This window comes from Chelon labrosus (assembly GCF_963514085.1).
Source record: "Chelon labrosus genome assembly, chromosome: 12".
In the NCBI taxonomy this organism is placed as follows: Eukaryota; Metazoa; Chordata; class Actinopteri; order Mugiliformes; family Mugilidae; genus Chelon; species Chelon labrosus.
Window position 1 is genome coordinate 18,756,486 of NC_140345.1, and position 12,455 is coordinate 18,768,940.

At 39.0% G+C, this 12,455-nt stretch overlaps 1 protein-coding gene across 1 annotated transcript in view; it reads right to left on the reverse strand.

Moving 5' to 3' along the window:
• ulk4 (unc-51 like kinase 4) overlaps nucleotides 1-12,455 on the reverse strand; it is a gene marked incomplete at its 5' end in the record, with an annotated part of 64,958 nt that overhangs the window by 32,180 nt on the left and 20,323 nt on the right. The window contains 8 exons of the mRNA XM_084557517.1: nucleotides 20-114; nucleotides 460-511; nucleotides 1,142-1,198; nucleotides 1,685-1,806; nucleotides 2,054-2,187; nucleotides 7,597-7,724; nucleotides 9,186-9,371; nucleotides 9,948-10,109. Coding sequence (XP_084413643.1) covers nucleotides 20-114; nucleotides 460-511; nucleotides 1,142-1,198; nucleotides 1,685-1,806; nucleotides 2,054-2,187; nucleotides 7,597-7,724; nucleotides 9,186-9,371; nucleotides 9,948-10,109 — 936 coding nt within the window. The remainder of the gene's footprint in view (nucleotides 1-19; nucleotides 115-459; nucleotides 512-1,141; nucleotides 1,199-1,684; nucleotides 1,807-2,053; nucleotides 2,188-7,596; nucleotides 7,725-9,185; nucleotides 9,372-9,947; nucleotides 10,110-12,455) is intronic.

Sequence of the window (12,455 nt, forward strand, 5' to 3'; positions counted from 1 at the left end):
TGCTTGTATGCGTACTTACAGCACTATGAAATGGAGCGATGAGAGCATGGTGCTGACTCAGGATCTCTGCAATGGACAGCGCTGTTCTAATCAACTCGTCACATATTGCTGCACCTAATGGAACATCAAACGTTATTCAGTACTGCTGAGTCATGTCCTAAACAGAAGCTGTACAACAACACGACCAGCACTGAATCACTCTGTGAGCCTGCCAATTGATTACGGTTAAAATCGTGGCATTTGAGCAATTGTAAAATCTTATTGTAGAAACGCTTTTCAGACTTACACAAAACAATCAGACAGCGTGGGAGGATGAACAAAATGATAAAGCAGTGAATTGAAGAAAAAATACAAAGTTAATCACCTGAAAAATGAAGTGAACATGAATACTATAGTAAAGTATTGGCAGGTCATCAAGGAACATGTGTAAACATTGTCGTCACTAATACAATCACTCACCTACAGCACTGGCCAGGTTAGTTTCACTGGACTCTACAGAGGCAATATAGTTCTGACAGAAAGACAAATGGTAGAAATTAGATGCAGCTTACAAACAAACTGCAGCACTTAAAATAATACATATAAAACGTTGGATACCACAAGTGCAAAGTCTCAGCTTTAATTCCGGTAGGTTTACATCCAGAAACATTTAGAAAAATAAAAATACAAATGAACAAAACACTATATAAGATATATGAGGATTAAAGAAGTGAAATATGGGGATGGTAAGATAATAATGAAGCTAAAAAAAACAAGAAATTTATCAAAGGTACTTGGTTTGACAAAATCAACAACTGACCTGGACATAAGATAAACAGTAAATAACAGAACTTGAAGAGGATATTAGCAACAGACCAAATACTTTCAGTTCAGTTTGCACTGCATGTGTTTCAGGTCTACCTTTCTATCTGCATCTCTGCAGAATACGTAAGGATTGCAATGGAAACATCTTATAGCATCATAATTGCCTTGATAGCTTAGTGTTGGCATGTCTCTATGAAATCTGACTTGTGAAATTATGTTTTAGATTCAATAGACTTGTTGTCTTTTCCTGCAGTTTGTGAAGCAACCACTCTGCTGAGGAGACAAGACTAAAGTCGGAACATGACAGCATGTAATTCTGGATTAACCAAACACTTACCAGCAGCAATCCAATTTGAGACAGAAACTCTTCAGTTACAATTTGACATCTGAAGACCTGTGAGGAGACAGAGAATAACTCTCACAGAAAAACACAAGGTGATGGAACAAATAGGAGAAAAACAGTAAAGAGAAATAAAGAGAGCAGTGTCACAAATCACATGCCTGATGGCGATAAAAGGATCCAGATGTGCCTTGTGCTTATTTATGTCTTCCCTCGATCACATTTCCATGTCTTAGGGAGAATATGTGCAGTTTTTAAGTTTTCATATAATATGTTTTGCAGTGTAAGTCACCAACAGTTGGTTTGGGAGGTACTAATTATTGTGTCTTAGAGTTTGTCACAGCCAGGAAAATGGTTTTAAGGTGTTGGTGACTCATCCTGTAGTCAGAGGCGTTTTACTAATTTTGCATCAAATGAAACTTGCTTTCAACCCCCTGGGCTTCAGTTAGAATAAGAAAATATGATGACTGAATAACAGACTTTTAAAATAGATGGGGAAAGCTGCTAGAACATTAAAATCAAACTGTGGTCCAAGTTTACCTGAGATGACAGAAGTTCTAGCACGATGGACATAGTAGGCAAAGTTTGTTTAAGCTGTCTACTCTGAGCAGTAGATGGGTGTCTCCTCCCAATCACACCTTTCAGAGCACATAAGACGTCCTCTAGAGAGACGAGAGGAGACAAGGGGACACAAGAAGGGATGAGAAGGAAGTACACGTTATGTACTGCTGAAAATTTTTAATAGCATTTTGTTTATATCATGATAAAGCCTAGAACTGAAATACAAAGATATGCATTTGAAAATTAGTAAGAGAATAAAAAACTCTGAAATGTATCACATTTCTGCGAACGTGCAGACTGCACAGAGCCAGCCAGCTGATGTAGAGGTGTGTGTTTCTCTGTGTGTACCCATTATCACTGATGCAGTGCCACTCAGATATGCAATCAGTAAATCCAGACACTGAGACAGATGTCCTGACTGGCTGCTGTTCTCTCTGAGAGGAGTGGCTTTCCGCAGGTCTCTCTCCAGATACATCACAAGTCTAGAAACAGAGACATGCATACATTGTATGTCAACAACTAATTAGTACTGCTGATATATCTGTTTCAAAGAGGCACAGATTGTTCCTCTTCAGCCGTTGTTGTTCAGCAGAATGAACTTAAACACCAACATGTAAATCATTAAATGATGAAGACACATTAAGATTCCAGTCACTCTGCTGTAAAATTTTGAGGAGATGCATAAAAGTAAAGAGCGCAGAGATTGTCCAGGAGAGAGACAGACAGATTGGCAACATCTATTGAACATTATTAATCAATAATATACTATTCACAAATTCCAGAGCAGAGAGGAAAGGTTAGCACCACTAACTGATATTCATTACTGACACACAAACACACCCACACATGTGTATCAGCACACACACACACAGTGCAAATGAATGCAGACACATGCAAATATTCAGAGAAGTCAATTTAGTTAACAAATATTGATTCTAAGCTGTAGTTTGGCATTGGAGCAGGAGGTCCGGGGGATTTTGAATTCAATATTTTTCCTCATAACGTTACACGATTAGCATCCAGGATTTACAGTTATTAGAATCCAGCACAGACACAGTTATTATATGGTCCAGTCTATGTCAGGAGAGTTAATGTGTTTAAACTGAACAAAACAAAAGTAATATTTTAATTAACTTCTAGTGTAACCTTGAGCCTGGCCGCTGAGAACAACACGCAAATTACAAATGATCTTTATTTATTTCTAAATAGTTTAATCAATGGGTGTCTCAAGTGGTCGTAATGATCACAACCAATCCCAGTCTAGTTGGTACCATTGAAGTTCCAGATACAGAAGTTTGGTCTGTTGATTTTTGAAGGAGTCCCTGAAGTGAGCAGTCATGTAAAACGTTAACGCACCCAACTATCTGAATTAAACAATAACTGTGTGTAGCTGTGTTATGTTTTAGACCTGTCCTGATTTTATTTCCTCGACTATTGCAGTTCTCTCTCTGTATGAATCAGTCAGTCAGTTGGTTAAAAATGCAGCAGCGAGATGTCTCACTGTAACCAAGAAGAGAGATCACACCTCCTCTTTAGTGGGAATTCTTCACTGGTTACCAGTCAAGTACAGAATTAATTTTAAGATTCTTCCATTTGTTTTTAAAGCACTGCATAGACTAGCACTATGCTATATTTCTGAACTGCCCAGTCCTTACTCCACATCCTGACCCCTCACATCTGCAGATCACGCACAAACTTGAAGACCAAAAGTGATCCAACATTTTCAGTCCTCAACTTGTCGAATAGTTTGCCACTAACAATGAGATTGTCCCCATCTCCTGATGTTCCTAAAGCCACCTTTTTTTCTTTGACATCTTAACTGTCCTTATGAAGATACCCCTGGCTTTTATTGGTGTGAATCTCATTTGTTGCTAGTGTGATGCTGTTTGTGTTGTGATTTTATCCAGTTAGCTCAGTGAGAGGATGAGCCTCTACAATCCAGTAAGTTTTGAGATATTCCAGACTATTTGGACCAGCCAACTGTCTGGGCCTCCTCTCTTGCAGTCTTTTTTGCAGACTGCTAAATTAAGACAGACAAACTTGTCACCTCTCTGTCAGTCACTGTGGGAGACTCACAAAGTACTCACACACAACCGGCCTGCAAGTAGCCCGCGGTGTGTGTGTGTGTGTGTGTGTGTGTTACTAAGGAGCTAATTAAACACAACTTGACTGGTTGAGAGCAGGGTTGAGACAAAGATGTGCGTATGTGTGTGTGGTTGAATCATGCAGAGTGCTCAGTGGGAGAGAGACAAGCAGGTCATATCTGACAGCTCTAACTCGGTTAACACAAGGAGAGCAAGTGAGCGGAGAGATATGAAGAGTGTTGCTCTATATGTGTCTGAGAGAGAGAGAGAGAGAGAACGACATAACAGAAGGGAAAGTGAGAAATAAAAACAACTTAATATTGTTTTGGGATCATGTGTAAAAAGAGGTTGATATTCTGGCATCAGGACGTCTAAGAATGGTCCAATCAGAAAGCTCCTAAATGAGACAACCACGGTCCTTCATTTCCGTTTTCAATCACTGACTATTTCTGTTCTGTGTTCAAGTTCAGCAGGTGTTGTCTATTAAATCTATATTCTTTATTGTTAAAGCAATTTTTTCATACCAGAACACAACGCACGACAAAAGACATTTGCTGATGACAGTCAAACATTTTTGTTATACTTCATTTTAGATTAAAATACTATTTTAGTCTCCACCACAGTCAAATTATTTTTCCTTTCCAAGATGTTTCTGATTGGAGCACCAATTCCAATCATGTATTTTAATTATGTCCAGATGAGACTAGCTCATTTGTTTCCTTTGTGCACTGCATTGTAGGCCATCAATGCTACACTCACAAAGCCAGTCAGTATGTGAGCGTATTATTGTGCCTAATAAATTCTATTATGCATAATGACATCTTTGAGGATTCTTATGTTAGTCTGGAACACACTACACACTCAGTGCCCATGTAATTGTCATGTACTATAGTGAATAGTAAAATAGTGTAAAATACAAAAAAACACATTAAATATTTCATCATATAAATAATAATTTAGTGGAAGAGTATTTAAAAATGAATAACATTTATACTGAAGTCTTCTGAGGCTGCCTCAGAGAGGTTATGTGGTTCTTTTACATGCAAGTAATAAAGATTAGCTCTTTATCTACAGTAAGTAAACACATGTACAAACACATGGGGGCTGTGTCAAGAAACCTGGCTCCAAATAACCTTCACATTTCTTTGTTATTGAAAAGTTCATGTGGCAGTTCATGTTTAAAATGTCAGAGAATATAAACCGGGTGAAAACGAGGAGGGAGGAAGAGAAGGAAGAGAGTCAGCTATAAGGATCCATATGTCAGGAGCATCTTTTTTTATACAGATACCAACTGGTTATATATTACCAGGGGAACTGGCTGCATGTATATACTGTACTATATATAATTATACAGTCACAGCATAGTGTAGGGTGAAACACGGGACAACCAGTTAATGAACCATTTGAAGTTCCAGTCAAGTTTCAACATACAGCAACAGAAACTAATTGTCCTGGGTACATACATTTATACTGTCGTTCCCACGGCTGCTGTGCTAGTTAACACAAAGGTTACACAGAGTACAACTGCACCGCCAACAACCCCGGGCAGCATTTTCATGAAGGAAACCTCCCTTCTGAACGCTGTCTGCTTTAGATAGCACATAATGTTGAAGAGTGTTTCGAGAAGGGTTTGCATCAGAATTTAAAACCTCTGATTCCAGATAAATCACTACTCAAAAGTATGTTTGGCAAGATTTGCTTGTTTAATTATTTAATGAATTGAACATCAGTTGGGTTAACTCTACAGCAGGTCCAGACCGAGTCGGTTGAATGTCAAACTTAGGTTCTGTCAAATCAAAAGCTTTTCTAAGAATGCTCCATAAAGCGAATACAGGTAAATATCACATATTTTTCAGCTGTTGCGTGGCAGTACAGTTGTACGGTCAACGTATTGTCTCAGGACCTGTCCCTGTGATCTGCCCCCTGTGTGTGGAGTTTGTATGGGTTTGTATGTTCTCCCTGTTCCTGGGTACTGCAGCTTCCTCCCACAAAGACATGATCATTGGGTTAATTAGTGATTCTAAACTGACCGGTGTGCATTTGAGTGTGAATCTAACTACCCCACCGCTCACCAAGCCATACCACGACCCTTCAGAGAACAAGCGGTTACAGATAACGAACGACAGTCTTAATAGTGAACACGATCTTCAACTTTCAGGCACATTCTCTATTTTCTGACAAATTTTTCCATCTTCCCTACCTAGAAATCAGTAAATCCACATGGAATCACTCTCTAGAGCCATAGGTTGTATAAAATACTATCCTGCAACTGAACTAGATAGAGCAGCTGTGTTTCTACGCATATATATATATATATATATGTATTCTAGGTAAATGTTATTACATGTCAGAAAAAAAGCACAAATTTGGATTTCCCCCACCACAGTGTACACAGAAGAGGGAGAAGCTATTTGTGGCTGAGTAAGAGAACACAGTCTCACACTGAAAGCTGAATAATTAAAAGGAAATCCCACCCTAAATTGGAATTCACAAATGTTACTTGTTTGTTCTCTGACAGTTCAGTCTGTGTGTGAACACGAGTAACTACATTCCAGAGGAACTAATTAGCCAGTGGTCTGACAGACTGAGTGGAGTTAAGAGTGAGCTTCACTGGTTTAAATCTCAGTGCAGCTCAACAGTAGGAGGGAGTACAGTGGAATGTGGTAAGTAAAGAGAGACACATCACCATCAAGCACGATCCCCGCGTTATTACTGTGTTGCAATACCGTACATTTGAAAATATTTGACAAATTTATAAATCAAAGTTGCAACATCCTTTCTTCATGAGATTCAGTCAGTTTTCATATAATCATAAAAAAGCAGCAACAAATGGGCATTTTCCAGCTACCATGTGTGCTAAAAATTAGACTTCATTCCAGCTGCCATCAGGCTGTACAACACCAGCCTGAGTCTTTTTGCACAAATAAATCTGCTTTTTTTGCAGTGCCTTTTTGCACGAACCACTACCTCACCATCTTATAGTTTTTTTTAAAGTTTTAGCAATTATTCATTTGTAAAGTTTATTTCACCGCCACACTGTATACAGAATGTCTTTATATTTCTCTATATATTTTTTGAAGTGTTGTTATTTTTTGTATATATTTTTCAAATTAGTACTTCTGTTTTTTCCCCTGTCGAAGTCAAAGTCGTCATTGTTTTGTAAATATTTTTCACCAAATTCCCGCGCTACTGTGACAAGGTAATTTCCCATACGTGGGATCAATAAACATGTCTTAAGTCTTGAGGCCCAAACCTGAATGTTACAAGTGTAACCAGAGACCTAATAAAATGGACGCAGCACAACTGCTGTGCACAAGTATTTCAATAAAGGGCCCAGTGCCATTTGAGGTCAAAACGAGAAGACAGCCGATGGGTTTTGTCTGATTGCCAGTTCCTGGGAGTTGCCTCTGTGTCCCTACCTGGTTCGTCCAGTGAAGACTCTCTGTAGCAGATGCTAAGCACAAAAATGGCAACAATGCTTTCCAACAAAAAGATTTTACCAGTTGAATTTTATGAAATCTATGAAATTAAACAACGTACATTTCATACGTTTCAAACCGAAGCAATCTTTTGCAGATAAATATTACAGCTGCATTTCCAATTACGTTAGCGCAAGCCACTAAAGTTGAGTCATGATCAACACTATCTATCTTACCTAAACCTAATCTTACCTTTGTGATGAATAGTGAATAGTATTTTTACGTAAAAGTTAAGAGTTTGGAATGGTTCCTTCATTCACAGATTTCGTGTCCAAATACAGTATGTTTTAATGAAAAGGTTTAACGATTAATGGTAGACATTGTTTACCTTTGTTGACAGCAGTAAAGCAGAGTGTGTGTGTTGTCTTGTATCAGTAGCAGTAGTAGTAGCAATGCTTTGGCTCTTGTTACTGTAGACGGACTCTCTAGACAGCGCAGCACCTTCAACACCAAATCCTACAAACGCACAAATAAAAAAAGAGTGAACATCTGAGACTGACCGTGAATGTTTCTGCTGCTCTGCAGTCCAAAGCATTATGTTTTGAAATTCAGGTATAGTCAATAAGGCAGCTTATATAACACACTAATAAAATTGCAAAGCAACACATTCTGATTTAAAGCGTTCACATCCCAGCTACGTCGACTGATTGAGAGTATGAGGAGAAAAATGTAAATAATGCTACAAGTTGAGCTTATAAACCCAAACAGAAATAAATTGTTCCAATGAACAGTTTCCTTCAGGTATTGAAAGGTACGTATCATTTTCAGAAAATGCATTAACAAACAGACTGAAACTTAATCAGCTCAGACTCCACTTTATCATACACACACACACACAGACACACACACACACACAAGCTTGTATGCCTACAGCTTCTTGAGACAGTCCTTCACTCAGCAGCAGTAACTGGTTGGAAAAAAAATTGACTGACCAACATTCATTACCATTATCATTATCACCAGCACCATACACTACTGAATGTGTGTGTGTGTGTGTGTGTGTGTGTGTGCTAATGTACCAGCATGTATGAGCATGTGTGTTTATGAAGCTACACACCAAGTTAATTAATTTCAAAGCTCAGTAGTGTGTGCCTAGCTGATAAGTCCCTCCCCACTACCCATAATGCTTTGCTGAAGTAGAAGGCTGCAGCATGTTCATCCAGCCAATTAGCCCAGATACTGACACACTCAACAAATTAGCGTTTGCGCTTGTGCACACTCACACACACACACACACTCACACTCACACACACTCTCTAACAGACAGAGTTCTGTGTAAACAAACTCTTGGACTGTCTGTCTTTGTGCCAGGGGAGAAAGAGTGGGGGGAGAGAGAAGGGGGTTTGAGGGGTGAATGCATATCAGTGTATAATTAGAGCAGAGTTGAAGTACTAAGTTTGTATTCTGGTGTTAAATTGGAAATGCTCAATGCAAATAAATTCAGTTTCAGAGTCAATTACCAATGCTAGACTCCAAGTTAAAAACCTTCAAATCAATTTCAGCCCCTCTGCCTTACCAAGATTAGCACATCACATACACACTAGATGTGCTGTCTTATGAAAAATTAAATAAGTAATTCCTGACAAATTAGTTCATGCACAGTTCAGCACCAGTTCATGAACTGTGAGGAGGGGAGAAAAAGAGACACCCTAACGGGATGGAGAGAGAGAGAGGTGATAATGTCAAGACGTTAACAATCTGAGAGGAGTTTTGTTTGTTCTTCATGTTATTGTGTAGTTGTAGTAGTGTTTTCATTTCCTGGTCACTGTGTGAAAACCACCTCATTGGAGACATTCCTCACTCAAATCTCCTGTCAAATATTAAATTACGATAAATTACAATCAAGTATGTCTTACAGACATTTTTGCAACATATTGTTGCATATCGTCATGAATATGTGTTTGAGAGTGCACTTACCCTGCTCTGTGTGATGCGGTGTGTTTGGATGCGTGAGGTGAGTAAGGAAGCAGCTACAGCAGTGAGTAGGTGCTGCTGCACCCTGGCCCCTGCTGCACCTAGACCCTCCAAGATGGCCGCAGGGCCACAGGTGTCAATCACTGCCAAGAAGACTGCCGGGACCAGCCGGGTTAGCCTTGAAAGAGACTGAAGAAACAGAAAGATAAACATCCATGCACATGCCGAGGTAATGTCTGTCATTCATGAATTATGATACCATTCCTCTGTAATGTCATGTTGCTCTTGAAGTCCCTGATGTTAAGATGTTGGAGCACTCAGAAAACCCAATGGCATGGAATGACAAATGATCTACAGATGTGTTTTTAATTCCACCTACTGTGCCATTGACAAAAACAAAATGTATATCATTTATTGTCTGATAGTGATTCAGGATCTCAAATGTTGTATGTAGCCTCTATTAATAGACAGTGATGTAGTCCATCCAGATATGAGGTAGGTAATGGAAGTTAACACGTTTGCAAAAAGAAACTTTTTCACAACAGTCTTTCTTGATTTATCACAGCAGATTCACTAAGTGTCCTAATAAATTATGTCAGATAATCAGTATGTACAAGGGCAGGACCTCTTCTAAGTGGAATCACCATCACTGGGTTTCTCTACTGTGACAAGTCAAAATGTTTATTGTTAATGTCATCTGCTTGAGTTAACCGTAGTATATCTGCACACACATGCATGATCATGTGTATAGGTATTGGGACTTACAGAGATGGCTGTGACTCTGACAGCTTCCACAGTGGAGTGGGTGAACAGGTACCACAGGGCGGAACCAATCTCTGTGGTAACCAGTTGATGGGTGGGGCCAGACACAGTTGCGGAGATGTTTTCTATGGCTTTTGCAGCCATATGATGAACAACAGAATTATCCTGTAAGGGAAGAGGCAAAAAATCATTCATGTTAACTCCGGTTCAATGATCTGTGAAGTGCACCAGGTATACAATATCTATGGCAAGTAGATAGTATTTACTGAAATTTTGAATTTAAAGGACCAGTGCATAGTAATTAGTTGCATCTAGCAGTGTAACTTAATGAATACCCTTGTCTCCCCTTACAAGCGCGTAGGAGAACCTATGGTGGTCACTAGACAGTCCATGTTTGGTACGTACCATCTAGGCCACTGTAGAAATATTGGAGTGCTACATAGCAGCCTCCGTAAAAGTAGACAAACTTTCTATGTGCATATAAAGGCCTCATCCTCAAGTAAAGAAAAAACAGTAATTGAAAACATTATTACATTACATTCCTACCAAATGACTCTTCTTACTGAACCTTTAAGTTAGTGTTGAAAATACCCAATTTCTCAACACTAAGTGAATGGAGATCCCTCTTAACGGACCATTTATCTTGTCTCACCACAGTACGTCATACAGATGGCTTCAGCAATTGTACAGTCCATTAAATGAACAAACAACTAATGAGAAAGTCCATGTACTCTTATGATTATTTATTACTGAGCTTCCCAAGTCCAAACAAATACAAAAGTTAATGGAGTGAATTTAAAACCGCTCTGAAAACAGATTCCAAACCACGAGTTTATAGGAAATCTTTTAACTTGAATCAAAAGTCCCCACCACCACCACTATGATGCTGAGCCCCAGTGACCCTCCTCAGCATATTCTTTAAATGGACAAGACCAGAGAATAACAGCTAGAATCACAGAAACATACACAGAGACACTGCAGAAAAAGTATGAGCTGAAAAGCCTCTAGTTACCTGCACATATTAGAACATCCAGGTGGTAGATGTCTTCTATATTTACTGTAAAGGTAAGGTTTTACGCTGTTGTGTCAATTTGCACATGCATCCTAATACTACAGCATATGATAGTAATTGGTGTCCAAGCATTTTTCTTAAAAGAAATTAAATACAGCACATTTCATGGGTTCATTGTTAATTTGGAAACTAAAAAAAAAAATGTCACAGAGCAAATGGTAAAAAATGTACAACTTGCACTTGTGTGAGGACGCATTAGTGTGCAAGTGTTTGTGTGTATGTTATGCGTATACTGTATGTGGCCACACACCTTTGCCTCAGTAGAGAGAATAGTTGTTTGTGCTCAGACAATGGGGCCAGGCTAATGAAATATCTGTGGCTGAGGAAATTAGTTTTCCAGGAAAGTCATTGTGGGGAAAGACAGGAAGTAGAACAGAAGTGATTGCCTCTGTCAGGTTATTATTGTGTTTCACTGTGTTACATCACTTGGACGCTCCTCTCCCTAGATATCAGATACAGTAGAGCCTATTCATAAAATACAGTTAAATGTGTCTCTGGCTAAGGTTCATATTCAAAGCAGAAACATTCATTTCCTTATAACGGTTATTCTATTTAAATACTTATTTGTTCCCTCACAGTTATAATCAGTTTGAGTTTTCTATATATTTCTCCTTTGCTCAGTGTTTATCAAAGAATCATACTTTGGGACATACAGTTTATACACTGCCAATGTTTTGTGTTGTGTCCTAAAAAGCTCAATGCTCAAAAAATTCAGCACGAACTTGACACTACAGGTGTACAGAACAAATGAAACAGAACACCGAGTGCAATAAACATGAAAACAAAGTCAGTTCAGACATTAAGGAGTTTGTCTGAATTTCGCAAAAGCCTTTAGCTCAGTCCACCTGCCTGCTCGATGTACCATGCATTAATGTCAACATAATATCTCTACTGTCCTGCTGATGTCGTTGAACCATTAACGCGAGGAAAAATGTTGATTTTCTGACATTTAACGGTTAGTAAGTGATCAATGTTTTTTTTAACATTATACATCAGACACACCACATTCAATCTCACGGGAACTCTAATTATAACCGATAACTTAAATAATCAACCTAATAATCCAATGTAGGACATCACATTGTGTATTCAACACTGTGGGACCACGCTGAACGACGGTATAATGAATCCTCGGGCACCCCTCTGGGAACTGGCGGAATGGTCTGTTCCAGCATTCCCCAGGCCGTGCGGGCCAGCTCACTAATGAGCCCACGGGGGAGCACCCACAGTCTGTGTGTTTAATAGACTTCAGCCCTGCCAGGAACTACACAGAGATGGGAGGTGTGTTAAAGAGAAAGAGAGAGGGATAAAGTGAGGGAGATATCCTTACATGTGGCGAGAAACAAGTCGCTCATGCAAGAAATTCCATCATTATGATGCAGTGGGAGAAATGCTGGAGACAGAGGAAAAAGTAATTTATTCTCATTATAACGTCTCCC